Raw genomic sequence first — 16,478 nt, 5'->3', positions numbered from 1 at the left:
TAAAAAAATGAAGCATTAGTTATGTTTTGTTATTGTGATTTATTTCCTGGTACCATGAAGTTGAGACTTATTCCTTATATACCTAAGTAAATTTATCACTTTTGAAAATTAATTTATAGCTATTACCAGATCTGTGTGATTATATCATTATGATTAATAAAACATATTATTACTTGTAATTCTGTCTTTCATCTTCTTTCAGTGGGTTTTTTTGTTTTTCTGATATTATTGATAGCAGAAAATTTTCCATATTTTAGCATGTTTTAATAGAGTTATCTCCCCTTTCGGAACTCTTTATGTTACTAATCATAACAAATGGACGTCACAGTTGACTAACATGACTGGCAGAAGATGTAATTTTTCTATTTTCTGTAACACAGAGTGTGGTTTTTCGCCGTATTTTCAAGAAGATCAAACTGATATATCTATTGCAAATTGTAGTAAAAATATTGAAAACCATCTGGCTTCAGTTGGGCTGAAGTCAGATGATATTCCTACAGAGGGACATTTGATATGCTTCAGGGTAGGAATTTTCTCTGCCTTGAAGTCATATGCTGTTTGCCCATTGCATCGATATGCATTAGGCATTTGTTGGAGAAAAAAGGCAGGCTGTTCACACCCTCAACACTCAGGAAAGGCTAAACCAGATAGAGCAGTGACCCTTGACATGAGCAGAGCCATTTCCATGTATGATGGAAAATTGGTTCCTGTTGGATCAGGTAATGAACAACAAATATTTTAGCACATTATTTTAAAAAATATAAACAGGTTTTGTCACAGGTATTGAGGTCATACATCAATCATAAATCTTTTAAAAAAAGGGGGGGGGGGGTATGAAAAGGGAACATTTCAAACTTGTCCCAAAAAAAAACAAACACAAAACTAAACAAACTATTGAAAATATTCTTAATAAGAATTCTTGCCGTTATATTTTGTGATGAACACTATCAGAGGTGAAAAAGGTGGCATGTGTAATGAATATTTAAAACTTTTTCGAACAGAACATTGATTTAAACAGTGAATATTTGTTTTCAAGGGGGGTTCAGGTCCGAACCCCCTGGCTACGGGTATGACATTTGAATAAATTTTATACATGCTTGTACATATTTTAGGCAGCAAGTGTTCATTGTATGTTTCTAATTCAATTTTAGTAAGAAGTATAAGGAGCAATAAAAAAGAAAGAATAATGCATCAAAATATTAGATACATTATATTATGTACAATTTATATCAGTGCGAGATTCTACAAATCAAAACACACTAGATATTTTTATATGATCAAAGTAGTCTGTTGCTGTCGTCAACAATGCACAAGGCCATGTACACACATAATGGACAAATAAACAACCATGTGGTTTTTGAATATGCATGTACATTGTACATGTATCTTGGAAAATACATTTATGTCTAAAATATTGAGTTTCTATTGAGAAAAAAAAACGTAAATCTCTCTCTATATAGGTAATATTCTTATATAATTTCATACTGCAATCAGCCATTTATTATACAAATACATTGTATCAGGTATAAGTTCATAAGTTGTTTACATGTAAAAATAAATTATCCAATATCCCCACTTCATGATGTTGAGCAAGCTGTATAGTAGGTTATTATTTGGCATGCAAGTACATTTATATTTTGGTCCACCTTTCATGCCTTTCATTCAGTTATGTGATTTTCTTTATAAGATCAGTTACAACTACATGTTCTTACAAATGTCAACAACTAAATTTTCAAACATGTATACAATGTATCATATGCTGATGTAAATTACTGGATAAACAGAATATAAATTTTATTTGTACTTCGGAGTTCCATGACTTCAGTCTAAGACTCTTGCTAATGAACAAAAAAAAAGGCTTGGAGAGGCTAAAGCATAATGAAGTCAATTTAATATCTTCCAACAATACATGTACATGTATTATATACATATAAATACTGCATTAATATAGAGACAAATAGTAAACTACAAGGCCTTCATCAATGAGCACACATTAGAATATGTCATTGTGCACTTACTTTATTTTTATAGAATGATATATATTTATTGAACACGTAACATAATTATATGATGATGAATATCATGATAGTAAATTATTGATTTTTGTAGGTTCATGTATTCATTTAAATATATGTCCTTCAGCCTTATTTTACAAAATGTTTTATACATGTACTGTATGTTGTATGTTCAACTCGTTAAATAAGTTTTTCTTTTTTTATGCAGGAATTTGCCGTAAATGTAGAACTGTCGTCTATGAACAAATTTCAAACTTACATGAAGAAGATATTGATTGTGATGCTTCAGAGCCAGAGGTTTGTAAAAAAAAATAGTTTTTAATATTATGAAAAAAAATATTTGTCAACTTTAAAAGGCATGATAATGACAAGAACGTGTTCAATTATTATAAATAATATCACTGCTTTGTAAAGAAGGGACATGCTGATCCCAACTTTTTATGTGCAAAAGAAACAAGAAGATATTATATGTTATTATACTTCACGTTAAAATGCCATATTTTGATTGACTAAGACAGGGGTGTCAATTTACTCTATCACATGGCTGAGCGGGTGACAATTTTTTTGAATGTTACCCTCTCGTCTACATTGTAGACCAATCAGAAATCGATAATTCAAAGAACAATGAATTGAATTTACATCAAGGAATTAAATACAATGCTTAAGTTCTACATTTTGGCTGAGATTTTATTATCGACTGTTAAAATAAATAAAATCTTGCTTGACTTTTGTTGTTTTTTTCTAATGCCCGTAACGTTTTTATATCCGTGACGTCATAGAAAATACTTTTATAATGAAAGTAATCTGTAAAAGCCAATAATGATAGGACATTCAGTATAATAAATTAAATAACACATAGCTGAGAGGGTGATAGAGCAGATTGGAACCCCTCGAAAAGGCATTGTCAACCTTAGGTTCGCCGCGGTTGACAATGTTTTCTCGGGGTACCAATCTGCTCTAACACCCTCTCAGCTATGTGTTATTTATATAATAGCCAATGACACAACCGATACACCAGAGACAAAAAATTGAAAATGACATAGAAAATCCACACAGTAACACTCCCTCTTTTCTTTTATAAGCCTTTAATGAGGCATGCTTACCAGAGCAAACACTAATCTCCAAGGTTTTAATTTAATCCAAATTTTAGTGAAAACTAGGAGAATGAATTACAAGCAAATCTAAATAGAAAAAAAATTATTCTTACCTTCATGGTCGAAAATATACAAAGATTGTAATGAGCAGAGCTACACAGGGATGTTATTTTTGTTTTTATTTTGCTTAAAAAATCTTAAAACTATCACTGATATAAATAACCATTTAGTCTATGACTTGATTTTTCAACAGTGTATACATGAAAACAGAGAAAAAACAAATGGAGGTTCAGAGAACCAAGCTAGCATGAGTAATAGTTGCAGGGTAAGTGTTTCAATTTGTTTCCATAGAATTAAGTTAAAAAAAAATCATGAACAGGAAAACATGATATAAGAATATGAGGTGACATACAATTATCTACACCAAAATGTAGTAATTGTAAATGTAATGTCTAAAAAAAAGTTGAAATGTAAAAAAACATGCACCTCTGTTTATTATGTGTGATTCAGCAAATGTTCATTCCACATTTCTGCGAATTTCTGGTATTTCCTGATTATCAGACAATGATTCAAATTGATATCTTAGCACTCAAAAATAATCTTTGAAAATGACAATTATGTTCATAGATATAGGAAGATGTGGTGTGAGTGCCAATGAGACAACTCTCCATCCAAATAACAATTTAAAAAAGTAAACCATTTTAGGTCAATTTACAGCCTTCAACACAGAACCTTGGCTCACAGCAAACAACAAGCTATAAAGGGCCCTGAAATTACTAATGCAAAACCATACAAAACAGAAAACCAAGGGTTTAATCTATATAAAAAACGAGAAACACGTATACATTACATAAACAACTGACACCTACTGTACATCAGATTCCTGACTTAGGACAGGTGCAAACATACATGTACCGGAAGCATATTATGCTATAAGCTGATCCATTTTGCCTTGTCAAAATACTGAGTAGCAAATGCAAGCACTGTATTTTGTATGATTCTATATTGTTCATCTCAATTAACATCTTGTATGAAAACTTTAGGGGATTTTTCACAGGTACTTGTTTACCTGTGGGTATTTTGTTTATTGAATAAATATAAAATATGCTTGTTAACCATTCAAACTTATCTACATCTATATTTTATAGGTTGACAGTGGTATTGGGAATGATGAGTATTTTCTGAGAGACAGGTCATCTGAGTCCTACAAGACCATAACAATAGATAGTCAGGTAATTCATGTTTTCTAAATAATCAAAATTATACATGTACATATAACTGTGAAAATTGTGTAAAGGGCATACAACATATTCATAAACATGTATGTTCATGCAGTCTGAAGGGAAAATGAAGATATTGCCATATAGTAATTATTCCCAAGAAAGACATCATTATACCAAATAATATTCATGTTTTATCCAACACTGTAGAAACGGGAGGGACATAGTGTTACCCAATACCTATTGGTATCTTTCTGTACTTATGTTTGCCTGAACCAAATTAATTAACGCATAACGCATAATACCTCAAAACACAATGAGAAAGATGAGGTATGATCATTCGAATGGTATTTACATGTTAATGTTCCATGAGGTACAAAATTGTATGTAGATATAGGAAGATGTGGTATAAGTGCCAGTGAGACAAATCTCCATTCAAGTTACTATTTATAAGAGTAAATCATTATTGATATATTATCATTACGGAGCCTTGGCTCACACGAACAGCAAGCTATAAAGGTCCCTAGGGGTACGTGTTAATGTTCCATATGGCCCAAAATAAAATATTGTTTGTTTCCCCAATCCCGACCAACCCTGCAAAAATGGTCCTACTCATGAAATTGTATTGGCAAAACTAAGTCAAATATTATTTTATTCATTTCTGATTTTCTGGCTTGCTGGATCATCTGATAATATTCAGGCTTTTCGGAAAAATAAAATTATTTACCTACCTACCTACCCACACCTGGCTTGGCAGGGTCGGGATTGGGGAAACAAACAATATATTGATTTAGGCCTATGGTAAAAAATGGTCAAGGTACAAAATGGCCAGGGTACGAGATTTTATGGTGCGAAATTACTGTAACTCATGTGGTTCTTTGATGTGGTCCAAAAGGTCCCAAATTAAACTAAGTTTGATTTTTGTAACAAAATGAAGGTCAAATTTAATAATGACGATTTCAACTTTTACTGTTCAGGAGTTATGGTTCTTGAAAGATTGAAAAATGGCATTTTCAGTCGTGTCCGTGCATTTACGCATGAACTGTTTAACCAAAGCTTTTCAAATTTTAATATGTTGTTACTGATGACAAAATAGAGGTCAAGTTCAATAATGACGATTTTGACTTTTACCGTTCAGGAGTTATGGTTCTTGAAAGAGTGAAAAATGGCTTTTCTAGTCGTGTCCCTACATTTACTCATGAACTGTTCAACTTAGCTTTTCAAATTTTAATATGTTGTTACTGATGACAAAATAGAGGTCAAGTTCAATAATGACGATTTTGACTTTTACCGTTCAGGAGTTATGGTTCTTGAAAGAGTGAAAAATGGCTTTTCTAGTCGTGTCCCTACATTTACTCATGAACTGTTCAACTTAGCTTTTCAAATTTTATTATGCTGTTACTGATGACAAAATGGAGGTCAAGTTTAATCATGACGATTTTGACTTTTACTGTTAGGAGTTATGGTTCTTGAAAGATTGAAAAATGGCATTTCCAGTTGTGTCCGTGCATTTACGCATGAACTCTTCAACCAAAGCTTCCCAAATTTTAATATGTTGTTTCTAATGACAAAATGGAGCTCAAGTTTAATAATGACAATTTTGACTTTTACCGTTCAGGAGTTATGGTTCTTGAAAGATTTAAAAATGGCATTTCCAGTAGTGTCCGTGCATTTACTCATGAACCATTCAACCTAAGCTTTTCAAATTTTAATATGTTGGTACTGATGACTAAATGGAGGTCAAATTTGATATTGATGATTTTCACTTTCACCGTTCATCAGTTATGGTTCTTGTGATATTGGCAGGATACAAATAAATGTTAATAAATCCGGTTTGCTGTCGTTGTGACAGCCTCTTGTTGATTATGGGCCCAGTTTTCAAGTTGGTCCAAATCTACGCCAGAAACCTTATCTGTGTCAACTATTTAATCCAAATTCAGAATTGTATCAAGCTTGAATGTTGTGTCCATACAGAAAATTACGTAATCAAATCTGCCGTAGACTTGGAGAAAACAAAAAACTGCCATAAATTTGATTTATTTGAAGATGTACCGTCACACTTGCAATAGATTAGTAATCTGCAATAGATTTAGAACCGGCCATATATTTGGAAACCTCCATAGATTTTAGTCACACATATATAATAGTGGCAATGTTCTATGTTTCAACATTGTGCCATTTAAGGCTTTTTATTAGGCTACTGTTTTGCATAAAAATTTACCTAATGTAAAATTATGTTGTCTACATACATGTACCTATTTTCAGGAATCATCACAAGGAACAAATTTGTCCCAGACATCTAACTGGAGTAATGAGGGAATGCCTGTAGATTTGAGTACATGCAATAACGTCCTGTCATCTCTATCTAAAGGGGAGATCAGCCCACTAAAATACCAACTCCAATCATCCATAGAGACGGTTAGTAAAACAACACAGCTGTATGTTGAAAGAAAGGCAGATGAGGCAATAAGTGCTGTTTTGAATGCTATTGCACCAGGTCAGAGTAGCATATTGCTAGCTCGTATTTTCAAACAAAAAGCAGACAATAATCAAGGCTCATCTGATAACTACTACGATGAAATGTTTAATTCCCTGATCAAATTGTACAATGAGGCAGATAACAATATTGTCAAGGAACAATTATTGTCAATTATGGCATCCAAAACAACAAAAGAACAACTTTTAAACAGAATTCCAGGACTAACCAAGTATAGAGTTGACAAAGTAAGGATGATGAATTTTCAGTCAATTTATGACCAACATGATCAACCTCCTGTGAAAAGATCAAGAATGGACCCTGTGAAACTTGAACATGCCTTGTCTTTCTTTTTTAACCCAGCTTTCCATCAAATTGTTTCCTATGGCACAAGAGATATAAAATTAGAATCAGGTGAAGTTATAACAGTACCAGAAGTAGTAAGAACAGCTTGTCATTCAACCTTGATTGATATGTATAACTCTTACAGTGAAGAAAATGAGTTTACTCCTTTGAGCCGTGCAACCTTATACAATATTCTTAATGTATGTTCTGCATCAAAGCGCCGAAATCTACATGGTCTTGATAACATAACAGCTGATGGACATAGTGGTTTTGAGTTAATAGAAAAACTTATTAAAGGTATTGAAAATGAAGATATCATATCCCGGGAAAAGAAAAATGAACTTATCCAACAACTGAAATCGGGCAAGGAATATTTGAAAGGGGACTATAAATTACACATATCTCCCAACTCAGAATGTGCTGACCACTGTATTAAATGGGGCCTTAGTGACCCCAAAGTGCCAAATTATCAGTCAAAGTGTGACCATGACCATTCAATCAAATGTGACAGATGTGACAATATATCGTCCGTTTTAATTAAGATATCAAACTTGCCATTTGGTTCTGATGACAAAACTGAGTTGAAACTTGCACTTGATCAAATAGAAAACTGGAAATGCCATATAATGAGAACTGTCAACCAAGACCTTGCCAGAACTGACATGTTTGATAATATGAGTGAATGTCAAGCAGTGATGGTGATTGATTGGGCAATGAAATTCCTCCCTTGCTCACACAGGGAAAAACAGTCAGATTGGTTTGGCCAAAAGGGATTATCATGGCATGTTGCAGTGTGCATCTATAAGGAGAAGAAGGATGATCAAGTTAATTTGAAGGTAATTTTAATCAGATTTTGCAATGTACTGAACATTTTTTTTATGGCCCCGTTTAAATTGATGGTGCCATATAGTTTTACCCTTATCCAACACTCTGCAATAAACCTTCAAATTTAAGCTTAGATCCTCAGCTGATTTTTTTCTATAATTTAGAATTTCAAGACTTTTGAAATTTGTTGAAATAACTGAACTCATCACAGTTACTTTTTTTCTATACACCTTCAGATTTTGAGCTGATTTTTTAGACTACTTTTATGTTTGTGTACACATGTGTTGTTGAAAATGCATTTCTTTCAAATTTTTGAGAGGCAGCCATTTGTGTACTTTTATTTTATAAAAAAAAAATGGATCATCCATGACAGACACTACTTAAAAATTCTGCTTGCATTGCTTTTCAAAATATTATTTTTGTAAATTGTAAGCATCTATTTTTTTTTTCAAACCTGTTTTTATGTAAAAATGTATGTGTGACAATTTCTGGCTTGAAACATACATATTACAAATGATTATAAAACTTTAGTTCAACACTTTCCATTCATAAATATCCACATCTACTCCTAGACCAGTGATGTTTAAGATTTCTACCATTCTATATAGCAAAATATTGAGCACTGAAATTTTACTCAAAGGAGAAAGGAAGGCTACTTCACACTTAGTGCATGCAACTTTCAACATCTATTTAAAGAATTAAATTAAAAACTGTAAGAATGACAATAATAAAGTAATTACTGTAAACCAACTTATTTTTGCGGATACTTTATTTTGTGTTTTACCCTTTCTTGACCGCCTTATTTTTCTACTCGCGAAAGTCGTGAAAATAAATCGCTCGCGAAAATAAGTTGGTTTACAGTATTCATATTTCATATTTTTTAATGAAGTCTTTTTCTTTCAGCACCAAACATTTGTTCATATTTTGGAAAGTGCAAGCAAGCAAGATTGGATTGCTGTAGCAGCTTTCATCAGACATACACTGAGTGAAATTAGTGTTCAGATGGGACATCTCAAAGAAGTGTTTCTGAGGTCTGACAATGCTGGTTGTTACCACTGTGGCAATTTATGGATAGCTTTAAATTGCATTTCCCAACAAACAGGTAATGATTAAAAATGCATTCAACCTAGTAATAAAAAAATATGACATGACTGCCAATGAGATATTTATCCCTCAACGACAAATATAAAAAAGAAGATGTGGTATAATTGCCAATGAGACAACTACCCACAAAAAGACCAAAATGACACAAACATTAACAACTATAGGTCACCATATGGCCTGCAACAATGAGCAAAGCCCATACCGCATATAGTCAGCTATAAAAGGCCCCAATTAGACAATGTAAAACAATTCAAACAAGAAAACTAACGGCCTTATTTATGTAATAAAATGACCGAACAACAAAGATAAATATTCATATGGTTACTGGTCACCATATGAGCTTTAACAATATTCATAACTATAAAAATTTAAAGAAAGCGCATCAAAAACTAGAAATGAAATTATTCATAAAAGAAATCTGACACCTAGAATGATTGTAAGTTGTACATTACTAGCGGGCAGATGTCATCTGACCTTGACCTCATTTTCATGGTTCAGTGGTCAAAGTAAAGTTTTTGAGTTTTGGTCTTTTTATCTAATATTATTTGCCAAAGGTCAACTATATTTGGTGAATGGAAGTATTTTATGATCTATATGTCAGTCTCGCAGGTTTTATTTGACCATGACCTCAATTTCACGGTTCATTGCACAGTGTTATGTTTTTGTATCTTGATCTTTTTGTCTTAAACATAAGTAATAGGTCATGTATATTTGTTGTATGGAAGCATTGTTAGCTGAACATGTCTGTCTGGCATGGTTAATATGACCTTGACCTCATTTTAAGGGTTCATTGGTCTTTGTCAGTTATCTTGGTTAATGTTAAGCTTATGTAACAGTTGTAATAAAGCTTAAAACTTAGGACTATCAACATAATATCAATGATTAGTAAAGAAGGCGTGACATTTCAGTGTGTGCACTCTTGTTATTTTTTTCTCAAGAACTTCAGAAATTTCAAATATGTCTTTGTATTGCAGGTATCAAAATAAAACGATATGACTACAGTGAGGCACAATCAGGAAAATCCTACTGTGATGCTAAAATTGCACATCTTCGACAGAAGATTAGAATGTATGTAGCAAATGGCAACAATGTTACAACAGCAGAGGAAATGAAGCAGGCTATAGATGAAGGATTAGGAGTTGCAGGATGTCAAGTGGCTGTAGTTGATGTGAATGCAGATCAGTCAGAGTTGCAAAAAGTGAAACACAAGTGGAGCGGTATAAACTCAATAACCAACCTGGAAGTGCATGAACATTCAATTACCCAATATAAAGCCTACAACATAGGCAATGGTAAATTAGTAGACAATGTCAACTCCTTATGCTCAACAGATTTATCCCAGGCATTGCCAAATCTTACTATAATTCAACCTTTCACAACACCAAAAGCCCATACTGGCAATATTTCAAAGCCAAAAGAAAACTCCGTCCAATCATCAGAATTAGCAAGCAGAATTTTTGTATGCACAGAGACAGGATGCATTTGTTCTTTCAAATCTTTTTCTGATTTTCAAAGACACAGAGACTTTGAAAAACATGTATACAAACTTGAAAAGATGTCAACGTACGATCACATCAGAATAAAATGGGCTGAGCAATGCAACCAAGAGAACATTGCCCTTTCTCTTAGCAGGACTTCAGTTTCTGGCAGTTCGACAAACTCTCCCATTCACCAAGGTTGGGCACTGAAGAAGGATAAAAAAGTGGTGCGATTTTCTAATGCAGTGAAGAACTATCTAGAAAATATTTTTGTTGAAGGAGATAGAACAGGTAAAAAAGCAAATCCGAATGTTGTTGCTAAAAAGATGAAGACTGCCAGGAATGAAGATGGTGAAAGACTATTTGCTCTAGAACAGTGTTTACAGCCAAGTCAGATAATGTCTTATTTCTCAAGATTGGCTTTATTAACCAGAACAGGAAAGAAGGTTGGCCGAACTGTAAGAATTGCTGATGCTTATGTTGATGATGACAATTTAGTTGACATTTTAAATGATATTGAGATGGACCATGTCAGAGAGCAAATTAGTTAAATTGTATTTAACTTTACCTTCATTTGCATATGTATGACAGATTTTGCATTTTGTTTAGTTCATAATGAGGCAAATATTCTGAACTTGTTATAATTTGTGCTATTACTAAATACTAACATGACAACATCATAATCATATATATACAGAATACTGCATGCCAAGGAATCTTGAGAACTAAGGACCCAACATGAGGGTTTTAAATTTCTTAATTTATTCTTATTTCGTCTAGTTCTATTTTATATCAATATAAATATATATAAATAAACCCTTGCATGTTGCAGAACAAATATGTCAAACGTATATTTGATGTCACTTTTAACATGTTAAAAAAGGTCATTTAAGACTAGATTTTTGTCTTCTTTTCAAAATGAATTTGATCAAGCATTGGTTGCTAAGGAATAACTTTTGTTGTTGTTAAATTGATATCATATCCCCCTCTTTGGTTGTTTAAAGAGAAAAAAATGGTTGTAATGAAATTTTTAGAACATGACAGTGTCAGATACTACTATAATAGTTAATGTAGGTCTCAGAACAATAATTATCTGGTATAAGAAGAAATGAAAAATTTTGAAAATATCTTCCTTTATTTGTTAATACATGTATGCATACAACTGTTTGTCAGTTATAAGTATGGGGGTGTTGAGGACCCATCACAATATTTTTAATGGTTTTTCTTAGATTTTGGTTAAAAATAGGTCTTCAGTTTAAAAAATACATGTTGATGGTATTTTTTTTATTATCTTTTTTTATTTTAATTATTTATTTCGTAACTAGGGGAGTTTATGTTTTTGTTGATGAAATGAGGATATCATTTTATTTACTTCTTTATATAGAATTTATTGATATCTGACCACTAAATTGTCACTTTTTGCACCAGAGAAAACAAATTTATAAAAAAAAATCATCAAATTTTGTTTGTTCATTTTGGTTGTTAAGCACATATTTTGGTTGCTATGTAATACTTTCTGGACCAAAAAATGTAACAATTGACAACACTTGAATGTGACTAGCTGAAATAAATCATATTTAGTCCATGTATATGCATTTAGACTAAAATATTGAATACATTTGTTACAATTTATTTTTTTAGCCTTGTTGCTATAGGGTAACTTTGTTGCTATGGTTACTCAATATTTGGAAAAAACCCACCGAGCTTTTATAAAATAATGAAAGTATGAATACTACTTCATCCATATTTAGTGACACCATGTGTGTGCTGTTCTGGTAATAGAAAATATTTGAACTTGATTTCTGGTCATTTTTGGCTTTTTTGGACATAACGGTCCATGAAGACCCTTCTGTACCTCAAAAATTCTAGAATGAAATAGAATTCCATCAAAACAGCTATTCTTCAAGAATATTTCATAGTTGAAAAAGTTGCTGTACAATGGAGAAGTACTACACTTTATCTGAACATTAGTTTTCATGACACTAAAAAAGTGAAAAACTGTGAGTTTTATGCTAATTTCAACAACTCGTTGCTTTGTAAAAATCATATGGCTCTGTTTCCATAGCAACCATATGTTATTGGTCCGAAAAGTATTTTTTTCTTCAAAACTTGTATTTGAGATGATTTGTGCAAGTTTTTATCAAAATCTGAGACTATCATGTTTTGGTCACTGCCTGATCCTTAGGCAGACTGGCACTTAATGGCAAATTATTTAAAGATTTAAAAAAAAAATGGTTTGGGTTGATAATTAGAATAAACTATATTCCAGCAAAAAATGCGTGTTTATAGAGCAAAACATATATGCAGTGTATTCTCCACTCCGTCATGCTTCAATGCAATAGGACGAAATACGTTGAGTTAGGTCGGTTATGTCGAGTAAAGCCATTTTATTGAAAATCTCTATAAAGACGATAATCCGGGACTTGTATTTCATATCATTATTTCCTTGATAGAGGGTTGCTATAAAATTGACAAGTCCGCGTCAGTATCATGGACAGGATCACCAGTGAAGGTGATACACGACTGAAAAAAAACAACATTTTCAATCATAGTTATACACTAGTATATGGGATTGACTGGTAGCAGGCTAGCCTCACTGAAATGTTACTGACGCTATCCCGAGTTGGATGACCATTATGTAATAACCGTTTCACAGATGATATCACATATGTTCCTTATGTCGTAACTACAATCCCCTTTGCTTTTTTTCACGTATGTGACCTACTGATTCAGACTATTTAACGGGTTTGTAATAACATGAGCAATGCAACGGGTGCCACACATGGAGTAGGATCTGCACATCCTTCTTGAGCATTTGAGATCACCCCCATTTTTTGGTGGGGTTCTTTTTGCCTAGTCTTTAAGTTTTCTATGTTGTGTCTTGTGTACCATAATTTGTCTGTTTGTCTTTTTCTTTTTTAGCCATAGCGTTGTCAGTTTACTTTTGATCTTTGAGTTTGAATGTCCCACTGTTAGCTTTCGCCCTTTTTTACTTGTACGTGCATTAATTACTATTCATATGCCAATAGTTAACTAGGTCTTCCAATATCAATGTTATGTGTGTGTTCATGTGGTTTAAAAGTATCCAAAAGTTAATGGTAAAAAATAAAAAAAATCTTCAATACTTTTGTCAAATAATTTTATTTGTTAATATAGTCTCACTATCACCTATATCTCCCCCCCCCCCCCGAAAAAAAAGGTTATACAAATCATTTTTTGATAAGGACAATAACTCCTATAGGGTGACAAATAGCAAATTCATCTATATGTATTCGGACCTATTTGCAGATCATCTCATGATAGTCAGTCTGCCTATGTAGTTTCTATATATCTACTACAGTTTTCAAAATAATATGCAATAACACAAATTTAAACAATTGATAAAAATTAATAACACTATCTTATATAAAGAGTTGACCAACGATTGCAGCAATATCATTTATATGTAAATCTTGCATTTGACTCATATTTGATCTTTTAAATTCTTTTATTCAATACAGTTTTAAAATTATCGACATAGAGCAAAACATCTTAAAAATCGTGTTAAAAGGCGATGTCTCAAAAAAAATAGTCCACTGACAATTTTAGTCACTGTACTCATCTTGTCTTGCGGATTATTTCTGCTATCTGCAATTTATATTATAATTTAAAAAAACAACAAGAAAACAATTACTCATATAAGAACTCGTCAGCCAGTTTTGATGTGAACAGGCAGAAGTTATATATTATAATATATCTTTATTCTAATTATGTCAGATGTTCTATTTCTAAATTGAGTTTTCAAGATAGTCGGTTTTATTGCCGTTTAATACAACAAGGGTTGTCAGGATTGGTCAAATGAAAGATCAACCATAATGAAAACAAGAAAACTTAATTCATGTACAAAATAATGGATTAAATTGAAGATTATGTCACAGGAGGAAACTAAAAACAAGACATAGATTGATATATACAATTTAAAAAAAAATCGAAAAATAAAAAAAAATGTTTTGTATAATTAAGTAAGATGAATTGGTTAAGAAATATTGATGCTTTAAAATTGAAGATTTGAAAGCGTCTACTGAAGTGCAATTTACAATGTTATCCGGTTGGTCCAGTTGGTAATAGTTCTTGGTTAATATGATTCTTTTCTGTACTGCAGAATGGAATTTGGAAGCTGCTCGAATTAGGATGTCTCGTTTGTCTTTTTTGTGAGATTAGTTTATTATGTTTAGGTATTGCAATTGTTTCGTGTTCAATTTTGAGTCTTTTCTTCTGTCAGAGAGACTGCGCCATTCAAGATGTTGTAACATGCTACCAACTCTTGAGGTTTTCTTTATTTGTTGGTAACAAAATGCGCAGCCCTCCTTTGAACTTTTTCAATGCTATCCATGTCATGTTGTAAGTATCGATCCCAAACAGAGCAAGCATACTCTTGTGATGGTCTTACTAGGGACTTATATGCTTGCTTTTTAATGAATGTTGAGCTTATATTCAGGTTCTTCTTTAGAAAGCCCAGGGTGCTATTAGATTTCTTGCAAATGTATGTTGTTTATGTGCACATCTCATTTTAGGTTGGAACTGATGGTAACTGATGATATCAAGTAACAAACGACATGTGGCGAGTTTTAACATGTTAGCGGGCGCCAAACCTTCTCATGACATGGGGGAGTTGTGGAGCAGTACATCCTATAAACAGCCAGTATGATTACTTCTTTATAGCAAGATAGAAAATTTACTTTAACGTATACATAACAAACATTTTAGAATCTTTGATCAGGCTAATTTTAACTACCTTGTACATCTGTAGCAAGAGCAATTCTGCAGGGGATTCAGAATATGTACCATAAATATTACCAGTCTATTGACTGGTTGACGATGGATAAAAATATTATTAACGTTAAAATAATCCAAACTAAATGAAAATGAAACAGTTTATACAAATGCATGTATAATTGATCGAATAAGACATTAAGGAAATAATTTTGCTTAATTCAACATCATCTGTAGCACCATGAAATTGATATCGTTTCACCTACGCTATATTAATATACCAGGCAAAAAAAGAAACTTCACATTGATTTTCAATTTGAAAATACCACATATATTAATTTCAGATATTTTCATGATTAAAACTAGTAACCTGAATTATTTATCTATCACATTTACTCATTTATAAAAATATCGGAAATGACCTGACGTCATTTTCTGATTTCAAACAAATAAACCATTTTTCAAAAAATTTACCTGTATAGAGTTGGAATCGAACACGATTGTTAACAAAAGATTAAAAATTAAAAAAGTTACACGTAAAACAAAGCCCCGTCTACGCCAAAATGAGAGAGAACGAGCTATCGGGGTGTTGGCAGCAGGAATGACTCAAGTGCAGGTTGTAAATCATTGTAATATCTCTAAAATGACTATTGCAAGGCTTAAGACTCGTCTTAGAGATACTGGCACAAGAAATGATCGCCCCGTAGTGGCAGGTCACGTGAAATGACGTTACATCAAGACAAACACATCTCATCATTCATCTCCGGAATCGATTTGTAAACGAGTCACAAACTGGACGACAAAGGTAGCACTCCACAGTTAGAAAATAAAATTTAAAATGAGCCACAAAATGTTTTATCATCTCCTATTCCTGGATTTCTAATACATTAACCTAACTGTTTGTGTTGTACATGTGCATATGTATGTAATCAGTAAATTCCATAGATTTGATTTTCAAAAGTTAAAAGAGTGAAAATTAATTCCTTTTATGTGTATCCATGGCAACATTCTGCATTTATTTACCATAAAATATTGCAAAAAGGGGGGTGGACATGTCACATATACCCCCAAAATTTGGATCAAACTAGAATTTCAATGCCTTTGAGTGATACCTTTTTAAAAACTGTTTTCTTAAATCTTCCTAATGATCAAATAAAAAATGTGTGTCT

At 32.4% G+C, this 16,478-nt stretch overlaps 1 protein-coding gene across 1 annotated transcript; it reads left to right on the top strand.

The window, feature by feature from the left end:
* The first annotated feature begins 231 nt into the window (after window positions 1-231).
* Window positions 232-12,741, top strand: LOC139488302 (uncharacterized). The gene is made up of 7 exons (XM_071273799.1): window positions 232-719; window positions 2,224-2,312; window positions 3,363-3,434; window positions 4,258-4,341; window positions 6,595-7,986; window positions 8,879-9,077; window positions 10,054-12,741. The coding sequence occupies exons 1-7, from the start codon at window positions 338-340 to the stop codon at window positions 11,106-11,108; spliced, it is 3,273 nt and encodes a 1,090-aa protein (XP_071129900.1). The 5' UTR covers window positions 232-337; the 3' UTR covers window positions 11,109-12,741.
* The last annotated feature ends 3,737 nt before the right edge of the window (window positions 12,742-16,478 follow it).

The sequence above is a fragment of the Mytilus edulis genome, chromosome 9 (assembly GCF_963676685.1).
Source record: "Mytilus edulis chromosome 9, xbMytEdul2.2, whole genome shotgun sequence".
Lineage (NCBI taxonomy): Eukaryota > Metazoa > Mollusca > Bivalvia > Mytilida > Mytilidae > Mytilus > Mytilus edulis.
The sequence above is the reverse complement of the archived record's forward strand: the minus strand, read 5'-3'. Positions and strand labels throughout refer to the sequence as shown.

Bases quoted from the DNA above. Each gene is read 5' to 3' on its own strand.
- LOC139488302 (XM_071273799.1), top strand. From the start codon at position 338: ATGACTGGCAGAAGATGTAATTTTTCTATTTTCTGTAACACAGAGTGT. The intron at 4,342-6,594 runs GTAATTCATGTT...ACCTATTTTCAG, and splicing joins CCATAACAATAGATAGTCAG to GAATCATCACAAGGAACAAA. The intron at 7,987-8,878 runs GTAATTTTAATC...TTTTTCTTTCAG, and splicing joins ATGATCAAGTTAATTTGAAG to CACCAAACATTTGTTCATAT.